This window comes from Nannobrachium achirus (genome assembly GCF_963921795.1).
Source record: "Nannobrachium achirus genome assembly, chromosome: 7".
In the NCBI taxonomy this organism is placed as follows: domain Eukaryota; kingdom Metazoa; phylum Chordata; class Actinopteri; order Myctophiformes; family Myctophidae; genus Nannobrachium; species Nannobrachium achirus.
In genome coordinates, this window is record NC_137816.1 from 59,953,544 (window position 1) to 59,969,322 (window position 15,779).

General features: G+C 45.2%; 2 protein-coding genes across 2 annotated transcripts in view; both read left to right on the top strand.

Annotated features, from left to right (window-relative positions):
• Window positions 1-15,779, top strand: part of LOC308288878 (neural-cadherin) — a gene marked incomplete at both ends in the record, with an annotated part of 433,302 nt that overhangs the window by 318,206 nt on the left and 99,317 nt on the right. The gene's annotated exons all lie outside the window — the stretch shown is intronic.
• LOC308288042 (sodium-dependent lysophosphatidylcholine symporter 1-B-like) lies at window positions 375-1,946 on the top strand (the record flags this gene model as incomplete). Its single annotated transcript, XM_080729386.1, has 1 exon — window positions 375-1,946. The coding sequence occupies one exon, from the start codon at window positions 375-377 to the stop codon at window positions 1,944-1,946; it is 1,572 nt and encodes a 523-aa protein (XP_080585512.1).

The window sequence follows — 15,779 nt, forward strand, 5'->3', positions numbered from 1 at the left end:
AATTTACCCCGGGCATACAACAAACTTTGGACACACGGACAAAGCAGTCAGGGTCTAATCATGAGTATGCCTCGCTTGTATTTTCACAATTTCTTAAAAGCTTTATTTTATTTTATGTATGGAAAACTTCTGAAATCTGTTCCTTTTCAAAACTATTTTTGGAGACTTTACTTGTGACCCATTAAAAGCGGGTCCGTGACCGATAAATGGGTTCTGACCAATTGTTTGGGAAACACTGACGTAGGCAAACGTTTGCGCTGTGTGTGTGACGTCACACTCGGTCCATCTATAAGGTGTTGTTGTGCGGAACACCTCCAGACGTTGGTCTACAACTAGAGAAAGACAGCAGCAGAGAGGACAGACGTGGATAGAGAATGAGTTCATTGAATAAACAGGCGACCAGCTCAGATGGCACCAACTCAGGCAATGGCACTGAGGCCGACGGGAAGCGTGAGCCGAAGAACAACTTGTCGATATGCAATAAACTGTGCTTTGCCATTGGCTCAGTGCCCTTCAAGATCACAGACACTGCCCTGGGCTTCTTCCTGCAGATCTACCTACTGGACGTGGCGGAGCTGAACCCCCTCTACGCTTCCATAGTCGTCTTCGTAGGCAGAGCGTGGGACGCAATAACGGACCCCACCGTGGGCTTTGTCGTGTCCCGCAGCCCGTGGACGCGGTTTGGCCGCATGCTGCCATGGATCGTGCTGTCTACGCCATTCGCTGTGCTGGCATATTCCCTCTTGTGGTACGTTCCCCCTTTTGCGGATCACGGCAAGATCGCCTGGTACCTGGTGTTCTACTGCCTCTTTGAGACGCTACAGACCTGCTTCCATGTGCCTTACTCTACCCTGACCATGTTCATCAGCTCAGAGCAGAAGGAGAGGGACTCGTGCAGCGCTTACAGGATGACTGTGGAGGTTCTGGCCATGTTGATCGGTACAGCTGTCCAGGGGCAGATAGTGGGTATGGCCAGCGCACCGTGCATCGATGACATCGACAATTCTACCTCCCCGCTTGCCGCCAATGCTGCCGATTCTCCTGGCTCCCTTAAGGACACAAAGGTTGCCTACATGATGGCCTCGTGTGCCATGAGTGCCATCTACATTTTCGGCGCCACTGTTCTCTTCTTTGGAGTGAAAGAGAGAGATGAATTGCGCCGTGCCCAGCCAGAGCCCATGTCTTTCTTCCAAACAATAAGGATGGTTATGGGGTATAAACCCTTTGCCATACTGAACATGGGCGTTCTCCTCTCAGCAATGGCTTTCTACCTCCTGGAGGGGAACTTTGCCGTATTCTGCTCCTACACACTGGGCTTCAGAAATGACTTCCAGACCATTCTACTGGTCACCATGATCGCCGCTGTCTTGAGCGTCCCCTTCTGGCAATGGTTCCTGACCAGGTTCGGTAAGAAGACAGCCTTTTATGCTGGAAACCTCTGTGCTGTTCCCTTCACCATTCTGTTAGTATGCGTGGAGAGCAACCTGACCCTCACCTACATCTTCTCCCTTGGTGTCGGAGTGAGCATAGGCGCAGCCATACTGTTGCCATGGTCGATGCTTCCTGATGTGATCGATGATTTCGAGGTGCACAACCCTGAATCCGTCGGACACGAACCCATCTTCTACTCACTGTACGTCTTCCTCTGGAAGTTCTGCTCTGGGATTTCTGTGGGCATTTCCACACTGTGCTTATATTTTGCGGGCTACGTTACTCGAGGCTGCAACCAACAACCCGAGGCGGTTCATATAACCCTGAAACTGCTGGTCTCTGCTGTGCCCATCGTCTTCATTTTGGTCGGCTTGGTTGTATTCTACTACTATCCAGTCGATGAGGAGAAGAGGAAAGTGAACTGCAAACTGCTCCAGGAACGGCGGGACAGCAAACCAATTCAGAAATGGACTCAAGAGGACTCGACAGAGGCAGAGCTCACCAACATGGTCTAGAACAATTGTTCTCAAGGTGGGGTCCTTGAGGGGGCCCTCAGCCAAATTGGTTAATATTATGTGTCCGAACACAGCTGAGGGCTAGTCATTGAATTTTTTTTTTTTCATTTTCATTTTTTCATTTCATTTGAAAGCTGAGAATCATAGCTACAGAATGATATATTGGTTGTGAAGATTGACCCAACAGTTTTGTAGATATGGCTTATAGAGTTATGCCATGCAGAAATACTAGATCTGAGAAATTCAGCCTTTTAGATGAAATGTATCCTGCAAAATGTGAGGTTTATCTTCACATTAATTTAAAAAAGTCTTATTTACATGCATAGTTAAGCTCTGGCGTTTAAGTGAAATGTAGCCTGATATTTATGAAATGCTTTTGTGGCTTTATCACATTAAAAAAAAAAAAAAGTAATTTCAGGGCTGGTCTAAAGTTGTGCTTTCCGAAATGACTGCCCCTCTGCTATGTTGGGTCACATCTAGCATCAAAATCAGTTTATCCCTTTTAGGCTACATTGGCTATTCTCAGCTAAAATCACACATTTTGTATGGGGGTCCCGGCACAAAAATGTTTTCTGAAGGTGGTCTGCGACCAAGTATACATACCAGTAAGACTCCCTAATCGGGAGATAAGCGACCGTAGGTCGCTTATCTCCACAAATAGGGCAAAAATGTGTTTTTCAAAAATCTTCCTGATCCATGTTGATGAGATGAGTGTAGACATGCTGTGTAGTGATTTTCGTGATTTTAGGGCAAAATCTGTAGGAGCAGTGTCCAAAAATGTGTTTTTAAAAATCGGCCTGAAGGTGGCGCTATATGGGACAAATTCATGTTGATGGGATGAGTGTAGACATACTGTGTAGCGATTTGCGTGATTTTAGGGCAAAAACTGTAGGAGCAGTGTCCAAAAATGTGTTTTAAAAATCGGCCTGAAGGTGGCGCTAGAAGAGGGGCATGTGAGAAATGAGGGGTGGGGTCTCCGTGTTGCCTTGGCGGACGAATAGGTACCGTCCTCGGCTCTCCCGGACGCTCCTAGCCCGAGTTACGGCATTTTATGTGAGCTGCAGTGGAGGGGTCCTCCACTGGGGGCGCCACCACTTTTGCATCCGTTCTGGAGCACCAGGAGTGGGTGGTCCCCAGGAATTCCCCGTGAGCAGCCCCGTTGGGGTGGTCATTTGGTCATTTTTGCACATTTGGTCATTTTTTACACCTGGGGGTCCCCGAGGGACCTGGGGTCCCTGGAGCTCCGGGGGTCCTTGGAGGTTGTAGTTTGCCAGGTAAGGAGTGTTTGTGCAAAATGTGGCATGGATGGGTGCAACGGTTGTGGAGATATGAGCAGGGCAAAAGTGTGACGTGTGATGTCTGACTCGTCACGGAGGGACATTTTTTTTACACCTGGGGGTCCCCCAGGGACCTGGGGGTCCCTGGAGCTCCGGGGGTCCTTGGAGGTTGTAGTTTGGCAGGTAAGGAGTGTGTGTGCAAAATTTGGCATGGATGGGGGCAACGGTTGTGGAGATATGAGCAGGGCAAAAGTGTGACTGACTCACAGACAGACAGACAGACAGAGAGACGGACAGCCGTTGGAGGTTTTAGTAGTAAATGCGACCTACGGTCGCAATTAATTTGGGGGTCCTTCCTTGACATGAAAAAGTTTGAGAACCAATGGTCTAGAACATTATTTCCCAGAACTGTGGGTCGCAGACCCATTTTTGTGGGCCACGAGTAAACATTCCATTATTGTCGTTTCCTGATTTTGTTTTAAATTATTATTTCAAAAGATTTTGCAAAAATTACCCCCAAATTCTACCTTTTTTGCCACTCACTTCCCACCTAGTGTGATGTTAGTGGTGCTATTTGTGAGTTAATTTCATTAAGTGTCCCGTGGAGAATGTGACCCTGGGCTTATAACAAACTTTGAGCACTTTGTGACAAGATGTAGGCCAGATGTAGGCCACGCTTTAGAGCCCAGACAAAGCCAGATGTTGGAGCTTAGCTCTTTCAAGGAGCACTGCTCAAAATGATTAAGGAAATAAACTGTTTCCATTATGCTGCCAATGTTACTACTGACTAAATTTGCAATTAAAATACACTAATAGCGACCGTAGGTCGCATTTACTACCAAAACCTCCACAGGCTGTCTGTCTGTCAGTGAGTGAGTGCCCTGCTCATATCTCCACAACCGTTGCCCCCATCCATGCCACATTTTGCACACACACTCCTTACCTGCCAAACTACAACCTCCAAGGACCCCCGGAGCTCCAGGGACCCCCAGGTCCCTGGGGGACCCCCAGGTGTAAAAAAAATGTCCCTCCGTGAGTGACACATCACACGTCACACTTTTCCCCTGCTCATATCTCCACAACCGTTGCCCCCATCCATGCCACATTTTGCACACACACTCCTTACCTGCCAAACTACAACCTCCAAGGACCCCCGGAGCTACAGGGACCCCCAGCTCCCTGGGGGACCCCCAGATGTAAAAAAAACCCCCAAATGTGCAAAAATGACCAAATGACCACCCCAACAGGGCTGCTCACGGGGAATTCCCGGGGACCACCGACTCCTGGTGCTCCAGAACGGATGCAAAAGTGGTGGTGCCCCCAGTGGAGGACCCCCTACACTGCAGCTCACATAAAATGCCGTAACTCCGGCTAGGAGCGACCGGGAGAACCGGGGCCGGTACCTATTCGTCCGCCTCGGCGCCGTGCAGACCCCACCCCTCATTTCTCACATGGCCCTCTTCTAGCGCCACCATCAGGCCGATTCTTGCAAAGCCACCTACGGTCGCTTATCTCCCGATTAGGGAGTCTTACTGGTACTAGAGGTTCGGGCCACTACGCGGCCACAGTATGTGAAACCGCCGATCCAACTGATATACCCATATAGGGTCCTTGTCCCTTTTATGGCCATATATGTATGTCATTAGGGATCCCTGGTGAACCAAAGGCCGACCAAAGTACTGTACGTACAGTATAGCATGAAAAGTTTATACTTTCTTGCCAGAAAGGGACAAGCTTGGAATGCCTGCAACAAACTCCTTAGAGTCTGGCAGTCCGGCATTTCAACCTCCACCAAGGTCTATTTCTTCAGGGCCTGTGTTGAAAGCATCCTGCTATACAATGCTGAAACATGGACTATGAAGAAGGAATTACAAGACCGGCTTGATGGCACATTACAAGACTCCTCATGTGTGTTAAAAACATCTCCTGGAAAACTCATCCAACCAAAAAGCAGATCTATGGTGAACTGCTGCCAATAACAACCGTAGCATATCGGAGAGCAATCTTTGCTGGTCACTGCTACCGTTCCAAGGATCAAGTAATATCAGATATCCTGCTATGGCGGCTCCCCCAATCGTCCAGAGGAACCAGGCCTCATACATATCCTGACACCATCTCCAGGGACACAGGACTTGCATTCCAAGAACTGGGAGCAGCAATGGCTGACAGGACCCGATGGAAAGACGTGGCATCTAGGATCTCCATGAACAAGTTTAAAACACACAAAAAGCATCAACTAGAAAGATGCAATTGGAAATTGCAAGTGTGGTTGCTGACGTGACTATATTCCGCAGCAAGCTAACTGTCATGTGAAGCTCAAGTTGCTCAACCAATTCTCGCTAGCACAACTCCTCTAATGTTTTTTTTTCCCATTAATTTCCAATTGCATCTGATTTCCATCAATTTCCAATTGCATCTGATTCACAAATAAAGTTTATCTAGTGGAATAAATAAAGTTTCCCCAGGACTACAGTGTGTTAACCACACTAAATACAGAACATACAACTCCAAAAAAAGAAGCGTCAAATCATACAAATCCTCTCTTGTCCAGGAAGACAAATAGCATGAGGTAAAAATTTGGGAGAAAAAAAGTGACGTGCCATTTCTCCAAGGCAGGAGTTCTTTTTTTTAAAAGGCCAGGGAGAACAGGTGCATTTTGAGTCTGCTTTTAAAAATATCCAAGGAGGTTCCAGACCTAATGTAGGTAGAGGTTGGCTGTTCCACAGTGTTGGAGCAGCGACCGAAAAGGAACGGTCACCTTTTAACTTTGAGCGGGTACGTGGGACTAGAGTCCTGCACAGGTCCAATTTTGACAACCCGTGCCCGCCTCGCCCGTCATTAATCAGATCTGTGGACCCACCTGTTACCCGTCTTTATCTAAACCAGATCCGCCCCGCCCGTCAAGAAATTGACTCGTCGCCCGCCCCGCTACCTGTGATTACATGCCGCAAGGTAAATAGCCTACAGCTGTGTGTACAGTATGATGTGCTTCTAAATGGCATCGCATCGTCCCTGCAGTCACCGTCCTCAGTGTTTGTAACGCACTACACAGTAGGCTATTTACATAAACGCCAGGTCGGCTGCCACTCTTAATCCTTTTTGACAGCCTTTTAAACCACTCTTGCTATGATGAGAACATGGGCTAACGTGCTGATGTCTGGTGTGTGCTGTGGTTGTCTGTCTGTGTGTGTGTCGGACCCGGTGTCCTGCTGCCCAATGCCACTGCCCACTGTGTGAGCTCCACATTGTTTAGGCGGAAACACTGCTGTATGCATGCCGCGGTTCTGTCCTGCTGCTCAATGTGTGCGCTCCTATGACGTTCTTTAGGCGGATCTGATTAGGTCTGATTTTCACAATGAAATGTCACCCACCCGCGTTAAGGGACACTAAAAGGTGGAGGAGGCCTCGGATCTCTGGAGGTGAAGAAGAAACCAACATCAGCTGACAGCAAACCTGGTCCAATGGCGCTTCTTTCTGCTGCCCCTCGTTCAAACACAGGTTCTAAAGTGGTGACAGCCGGTGCTACTCAACCAGTCAATGTTTTTTTTTTTTAAAGATTTGTTTTTGGGCTTTTTGCCTTTATTGGATAGGACAGTCGACTGACAGGAAATGGGGGAGAGACAGGGAGTGACATGCGGCAAAGGTCGTCCGGATCGGGAATCGAACCGGCGACGCCGACAGGCATTGATGCCGAAATGGCGATGCCTATATGGTATGAGCCTGGTCCACTAGGCCACCAGGCGCCCCAACCAGTCAATGTTAACTCGTTTGCTGCTATTTTAAACATATAGGCTGAACAGTTTTCCTGCCAAATTGTCCTTACCTTTTAACGTGGGCACATGCACGATCTGTGCGCGACTCATCTAGTAGACGTGTAGACTCGATGACAGCTTTCGAATAAAAAAAAACCCCTGCTTATCCGCCAGTGTTTACATGAAAAAACATTGGAAACAGCCAGCTGTGCTTGTTACCATAGAGCACGTGGGCACGTTCGCGCACATAGCAGGCGATATGTGCGCAGATCATTATGCCAGGCGGGTAGAGGAATCAAACAGCTACCAAATAAAAAAAACTGCGTGAAAAAAGACCATTCTACGGCCGTGCAGTTCCTTCCTTTGTTTACAATGGAAAACCTATGGGACCGGAGCTACGATTGGACCTCAGACCGGATATGGAAACCTAGATCCGGTCCAAACCGGAAATACGACCGGATACAGTTAGGAGGCGGTTTCATAATGATTAAAGCTAATTAAATTTCCGGGATCGACAGGCATCGCAGAGTGGTACAGCGGGAAATCTCCGGTTTCGACGGGGATAGCAGGAAATGAGTTAAGAATGGGTCATCGCTCAGCCTCTAGGGGGCATATTCAGACAGTGATAACAATAATAGGATAAAGCATGGAAATGAGACAGTGACCTATAAAGTTTGTTTTGCAATGATGTAGATTCATAAAAAAAGTATTATAAATGTGATGTGCAACCAAATAGCAGGGAGCTGCAGCGTGAACCTGCAAGGTGAAATGATCCCAGTCTATGTTCTGTCAGTGTCCTTGAGCATACACTGAACCCTTAGCTGTTCATTGTCATTGAGTGTCAATTAAATGTCTAATAATATGTAAATGGTGTAATGTAAACTCCTGGACCTGTAGTTGAAAAATTTAACGGATAACGCCTTCATTTTGTGGAAAATGTAAAGTTTGGCTTTGTAAGAAATAAGCTTTTGCTTCTTTAACTCCTATTCTTTCATTAAAAAAAATATGTTTTACTCATTAAAAAAAGAAAAAGAAAAGAAAAAAACCCTGAAGAATATCGTTGTCGGGTGGAAACCTTGTATGTCCAAAACTGTTCGTTTTGAATTGATCATGATAAAAATTATTTAAACCAATGAAAATAGCCGATCTGCTATTTTGGCTAGTTGTGTGCGACAGTCTTGTATGATAAAGCAGTGCTTTAATTTCTTTAAAAAAAAAGCATACACATTTGAAATTTGGAGATACAAGGTTTCTGCCCTACAACGACGATATATTTGATACCGACTAGAACACAATTTGTCAACGGTGAAAGTCAATGGTATGAAGTTATCGCTTAAGAAATTAACGGCAAGCCAGACTGTCACAGATCCCTGAAGCACAAACATACTGTCACCAACACAACTAGCTAAAGTGATTTAATATGAAAAAAATATGTTGTTTATCTTCTCGCCTTGGCAGTATTGTTCAACTCTCTTGCCAATAAAGCACATTGAATTGTGAGCAGCAGGTGGAATTATAGATGGAAGGAGAACAAAGTGCCTTGTATGTCTCAGTATATTTAGTGTTTTAATCAGGAATTAAAAGCCTCTTCGAGTCTCTCGGTGCTAGAGAACCCTCTCTCTCTCTCTCTCTCTCTCTCTCTCTCTCTCTCTCTCTCTCTCTGGAGAAACGATGTTGTCATCACTGGCCAAATAATATGTGTGGGAAGTGCCATCCGCCTGGGGGTGTGTGTGCGCGTGTGTATCTTGTGCTATGTCTTGTGAGTAGGTGTATTCTAAACATGCTTGTGTATCGCTTTTGCTGGAGTTTGTGTCTACCACACACACACACGCACACACACGCACACACACACACACACACACACACACACACACACACACACACACACACACACACACACGTGGGCGCACACGCGCGCACGTGCACAATGGCTAGCTGACCAGGTCTCGAGGGAGCGATGCAGTCCAAACTATAATGCTCTCACAAACATGCTTTATAGTTGGCATTCGTTCAAAGGCATTTTTGGGTTTTCACCCAATGTGAAACCTGCCATTGCTGTGAAAGAACTCAAACCGTGGCTTCGTCTGTCCAAAGCACATCGTCGCGGCGCTGCGGCTCTTCACCCCGGTATTACGTAGCAAGCTGTGTATTTATATTCTCTTTCGAGAGTGGAGGCAAGCTGTGCATTTATATTCTCTTTCGAGAGCTGAGGCAAGCTGTGCATTTATTTATTTGTTTATTAGTGTTTTTGAGAACTGAGTCTTTTTCGTGCCTATCCTCACATTTTTGCAATCTCTTTCTAGTGGTTGACTCATGTGCTTTGATATTGGCTGAAGCCAGTGTTGCCTGTAGAGCCTTTGATGATGGTACCTTGGTGTTTGTCTAGTGCTCTGAAAGTTTCTCAGTTTATAACTTTTAACTCTTCTTGATGTGTTTTATTGGATAAATGTTTTTAGATTTAGACCCAATTTCTTTGGCTTAAGGTTTTTATTTGTTACTTGCGCCAGCAGAGCGTGCAAGTACTGTGTTTGGCTGCGTATGTAGGTATGTAAGTAGGTAGGTAGGTAGGTGTGTGTGTTTAAGCCTGTAGCCCAATCAGGGACCAGCATTTCTGGCAACGTCATCAATAACAGCCAATGAGGGATAATCAGCAGCCATTGGTAAAATTGACAGCCATTGGCCAAAGGGTGGCGCTATAGCATTGTTAACTGAATTCATGGGTTGCATTTGTAGTCCTAAACGGACATGTTGAGGACCAATACAGGTGTTTCAATGTGTCTGATTGGCATAGAACTAACGTTCTACACCAATCAGAACACCTGTGTTTGTTGGTCCTCAACATGGCTGGTGTAGGACTACAAATGCAACCCATGAATAGGCCTTTCTCATTAACCCATTTGGCCTACGTCCATGAAACTTCATTACACATTATTTGTCTCCTCATAAGGAACAACTACAGCAACAATAGCAATTATTTGAAAATGAAAACTTTGAACAGGCATACGTCATGCCAGGTCCCAGGGAGACATAACATTTCTCTTTTGGGTCACAAGCTAAAAGGTTTGTGAGCCACTGATATAGAGAGTAGTGTTAGTGAAACAAGGCCTTGGTTCATGACTTGTGAGTCTGAAGGTCAATGGTTTGATCCCTTTCCCCGGCCATGGGTTGACGTGTCTGTGAGTGGGATTCTTATCCCCTAATTCAGGGGTGGGCAACTTTGATGATGGCGAGGGCCACTATATTTCCACCTTCACTCCAGAGGGCCACATTGCATATTGCTACGTCCAACTTTGTCATTCTAGTATCTCATACAAAAGAAGAAAAAATAGCAGATCTACAAGCTCAAAACGCATCGCGCTGCGATGCGTTTTGAGCTTGTAGATCGGCTATTTTTTCTTCTTTTGAATTGGAATCCTGAATTATATTTTGTTATTTCTTTTTTATTGGAATCCTGAAATCAAACATTTTGATTTAATTTCAAACTCGTTTAGTTATACTCATGTTAACTTTATGAACCTAAATACAAATACATTGGACATACTATTATACTAGTCATTAAGCTATTAATATAGACTGACAGAATTAAAGCAGGTCATGTTTGGAATTGTAACAGCTGAAATCAATAATATATCAGTATTCTGGTATTAACCTGAGGCCGCATTAAGTGAAGGTGGGGGCCGCATGTGGCCCCCGGGCCGCCAGTTGCCCATGTATGCCCTAATTGCTCCCTTGCATGCTAAATATGCCCTCAGCTGGGTAAAGCTGACACCTAGTTTCCTCTGTTGGAATCGTATGCGTGTGTCTTTATCTGCACCAGCAGAGTGCACAATTACTGCGCTCTGTGTATCTGTCGCGAATCTGTTTGTGTTTACACCCGTAGCCAATCAGGGACCAGCATTCCTGGTGACGTCACCATCAACAGCCAATGAGGGATCAGCATTATTGGTGACGTCACCATCAACAAGGCGCAAGTTGGCACCTCGACAGAGTGCAGTCTAGTTACTTGCGCCAGCAGAGCGGCAAGTACAGCGTTCGGCTGCGAGGCGTTTTGAGCATGTAGATCGGCTATTTTCACACGTTCTGCCTCTAATATTTGACAATTTGGACAACGTTTAATTTGTCATTTTAGAGGTATTAAAAAGTCCTTAAATTGTCACCTTAGAAATGTGCATACCACCTACTGTTGAGTGAGAAAACAATGTTGCACATTAAGTTCATCATCTGGGGACCCCCCAAAATGATTTGGGGTCCCAACCCACAGGTTGAGAAAAACTGTGATAACACAACATAACACTAACAAAGATAAACATAAAAAATAGTGTGCAACTATAGTACTTCTCCCATGCATAATAGGAGAGAGTGGAAGAACGATGGAGAGAGACGATTTATGTATTTGATTGAAAGGCAAAATATGGCAGAGGAATGCTCTCAGGCGCGTGGGAGTGAGAGAACAGTTGGAACAAAGACAAAGCGTGAAGGAAAACAAGCCTGACAGGATGCTGCCAGTGATCATTCTGAGGATGTTGAGGTGATGCGTAGCTGGCTAACCCCCGAACAGAGTTTCAACTCCAGTCTCTCTCACAACAGCAGCAACGACAGAAAACCCATTTGATTATGGTGCATGTGCTTAGAGGGAAAAAGTGAAAGGGAAATGTTTGCTGCAAGCGAGTAATGTTTGAGTCAGACTTGGCATTTCCACCGCGCCGTGAGCTCACAGAATTGAATACCCCCCACCTTACGAACCCCTGGTGCCACTGCATGGCGGCGCCCTGGGTGGCCATCAACCATGTTAAATGAACGCGACAGACGGATGGCTCTGTTCACTTTGTCGTTAAAAAATGTGATCATGTGGAAAAATAGTGTGCTCGCTGCTCGCTGATTGTAGACTTCATGTGGAAAAACATAGCTGGAGAGGGATTTTATGAGAGTATGTTTGCAACGCCGAGGAAGGTGCATGGAGAACGGGAGGATTTTTGGTTCCCGTGCGACAAGGGTTAGAGTACGAGCCGCAAGATGTGGATGAGCGGAAAGTACAGAATGTTGTGAAAAAGTACAGATGTGTTTGCACAAAGTTTTGTTTAGACGTCAGATATTGCCCCACAGACAAGCCTGCCTGTGTTCACCTTCTGCACGTGTGACTGTGGGAGAGAGTGCGAGAGAGAATTCATGAGAGAGAAAGATATTTCACCCGGTTAAGCACTGCTATACCTCAAGCACGGCAGGTTAGACTTTATCATACCCTGCTCAATCTCTCTCTCTCTCGCGCTCTCTCTCTCTCTCTCTCTCTCTCTCTCTCTCTCTCTCTCTCTCTCTCTCATGCTCACATAATATACACATCGCATGCACACATTTATTGAGGTTGGCCACTCCAAAGCCGCCTACTCAAGCGCCTTTTATCCAGCCGCAGGGCACCCATACCCAGCCGTCACTGCTGCGTTGGCCGGAGAGGAAAGTGCATGTCAGTGTGCACATGGAAGCACATTTACTTTCACCGTATAACCATTTGGTTATAGCACTGCCCTGAGTGTGTAAGTGAGTGAGTGTGCGAGTGAGTCCGACAGACGTGTGTGCGATGTGCGTGTATGTGATATTATTTTCTTCTCAAAGTAAATTGAGAGAGAGATTTTCCAAATGCTATGTATTCATTTGCGAAGACTCAACCTTCTATAAAAGCCTCTGGAGCTCGCTAAGCAATTCAGCCTCAATTAGTGCTCTGACCGCTACAGTAAGCCACTGTAGACAGACACGTAAGTGTGCGTGTGTGTGCGTGTGTCGTCTTCTACTGCCGTTTACTTAGCTCTGGTCCATAACGTTAGTGGAGTTCTCCCTAACGCTATGTTCCTCTACCTCCGTATTCCTTGGCAAAACCGGAAAACCCCGCCGTCTGGTCCGAAAATAACAAAAACTGTTTCACCCCTCACCAAACCAAAGGTATCAGTGGACAGTTGAAAGCATACTCTACTTAGTGGACGTGGTCTGAGCCCCCCACCACATGCTTAAAATACATTTCTAGGGCGAAATGAAAAATATTCTACCGGATGGAGACACTATTCCTGGTTGAAGACTGTTTTTACGAAACAACGCTTCCAACGTCACTGAGCTGAATAACATCCAATGAGACAATGCTCTGTGTAATTCGGTCCTCTGACCTGTGCGGCAGTAGTGAGTTGGCGCCGTGATGGCGATGACAAATAGTGAAAAACGAGAAGAAATGGAGTCTCCATCCGGTGGAATATTTTTCATTTTGCCCTAAAAATGTATTTTAAGCATGTAGTGGGGGGCTCAGACCACGTCCACTAAGTAGAGTAAGCTTTCAACTGTCCACTGATACTTTTGGTTTGGTGAGGGGCGAAACAGTTTTTGATATTTTCGGACCAGACAGCAGGGTTTTCCGGTTTTGCCAAGAAATGCGGAGGTAGAGGAACATAGCGTTAGGGAGAACTCCACTAACGTTATGGACCAGAGCTACCGTTTACTGTACATCTTCCCTCTCACTCCCTTCTGTCACAAATCACTTCTGACTCTTTACTCCATCCGTTCCACCCTGCCTGCACTCTATTCCATACTCCCCATTACTTTGGATAGTTGACCCCAGGTATTTAAACTCCTTCGCCAGCTCTACTCCTTGCATCCTCGCCGTTCCACTGTCCTCTCCCTTGTTCTCACACACATTCTGTCTTTAGTCCTGCTGACTTTCATTATAACTGTCATGCAGTAGCCACATTTTAAGAAAGGCTTGGTAATATTTTACCATTTACAATTTAATTACATTTTCCACAAGTGTGAGTGCCTTTTGTTTCTTGTTGTTGTTGTTGTTGTTGTTTTTTGTTTAGTTTTTTTGCTATGCATTTTGTCACTCTTCGCACCAAAGAGCTTCTTTGGATTTTTACTTAATTGTACAGTAACTGTCAGAAAGACGTGCTCCTCTTGTGTGTTTTCTCACTATACTATTATGGTTTCTACTTTTTAGTGAGTTTCTTTAGGAAATAATGTTGTCATGAGTTGAATCCTTTGCTAAAATATCTTACATTTGGCAAATAAGAGAATTAGACCACTGCATGTGGCTGCTTCGCTGCTCCTCACAGCTCCGAATCCACGTGTCCACTCTTTGACCTCAGGTATATTGAGCTCATTGATTGTGTCAGAACGATGTTGTGTTCAGACCAGGGCAGGAATGTCATGGAGGCCATGAAGGCCATGGCCGCCGTTGCCCCTCAGTTTGGCCTTGACCAGTGGCATGAGCTGAGGCCTTATGGCTCCAGCTGACTTGTACCACTTTCTCCTCTGTCTTTCTTGTCAATATGTAGACAGTAGACACCGGCGTCTCTTTCTTGTAGGGGTGTAACGATACATTTTAATAGCGGTTCGATACATATCACGATACATGGTTGACGATACGATACATGGACGATATTGGTTCATTCATGGTTATACGATACGATACGATTCAATGGTTTAAAATCGATATAGTAACTATTTACCAAAGACATTAAATCTGTGTGAAAGGTGTGGATAGTGCAGGTTTTTAAGGGAAAGATGTATTATTATGGATATAAATAAGTAAACACAGTGATTATCTGCCAAATACATGGACATTGTATATTGACAAACCGGCACCTTGACATGAACCCAGAGATTACACACATTTATCGATAGTCCAGTGTAGCTATATGGAAAGGAAAAGTAATTAAACCCCTCCTTTTAATTTTTTCTTCTTGAAAATGCTAAATATAATGCACAAGTGGGTAGTATTGATACAATCGATTCTTTGCACTGCCATTTCGATACGATACAAAATAAAACGATACGATTCGATTTTAGCTGTTTTCATTTCGATATACTTCGATTTTTTAAGTTAAAAACGATATTTCTATACAGTTACTATATCGTTACACCCCTACTTTCTTGTCATGTAGACGCCAGTGTCTTTTGTTGAGATTCTGAAATCTTAACTCCCTCGTGTCCCCATCTTTAAACCATCCAGTGACTTTGATTGGTGCAGGGCTGAGCATGGATATCAGATTGTAAATATCATCTATTTCACTGCAGATTAGGTTATCATCCCTAACCCTTAAATTCAACAAATTCTTTCAATGGACTAAAATCATGTTTTATTTGATGACCTTCCTGACCTGGCATTTGGCCTTTGTGCCCTCAAAAAATGGATAACACCTAAGGCCAAGTGGCCTTGCCCCTAAAATGACGAAATTCCAGGCCTGGTTCAGACAGTAATAATTAAATGAGAAACATGGCTGTAAACATTGGAGTTGCTCAAGGGTTATCCAGTACACGACGTGACTGTGCAAACACTTGTAAACTCACATGCAGACTCAAAGGATCGCTGCCAGAGGCCAGAGCTTGCGGAATCAATAGATGAATTAACAAGACAAATTACATGTTGTTATACCTGGCTCACTGAGGAGCATAAAAGGAAGCGAGGCCCACGAAGTAAAAGCTTAAGTAAATGAATTATTTATTTATGATAACTCAACGTAAGCCAACTATGACATTGACAGATGCCAGATCGTTTGTAGTCCTGACATTGTGTGCATAGTTTCAATGTGCAGATTATAGATTTTTTGGGGGGATACTGTTTAGACCAGGGGTCTTCAACAGGGGGTCCGGGACCCCTAGGGGGTCCCCAGAGTTACTACAGGGGGTCCGCCAAATCTCTGTGATTGGATAATTTTTTTAATTAACAACTTTAACCCTCACACCCCTATCTTGAGGAGAACTTTAGACAAAAATAGCAGATCTATAAGCTGTTGAGAGCTTGTAGATCTGCTATATTTGGCAAATAGGTT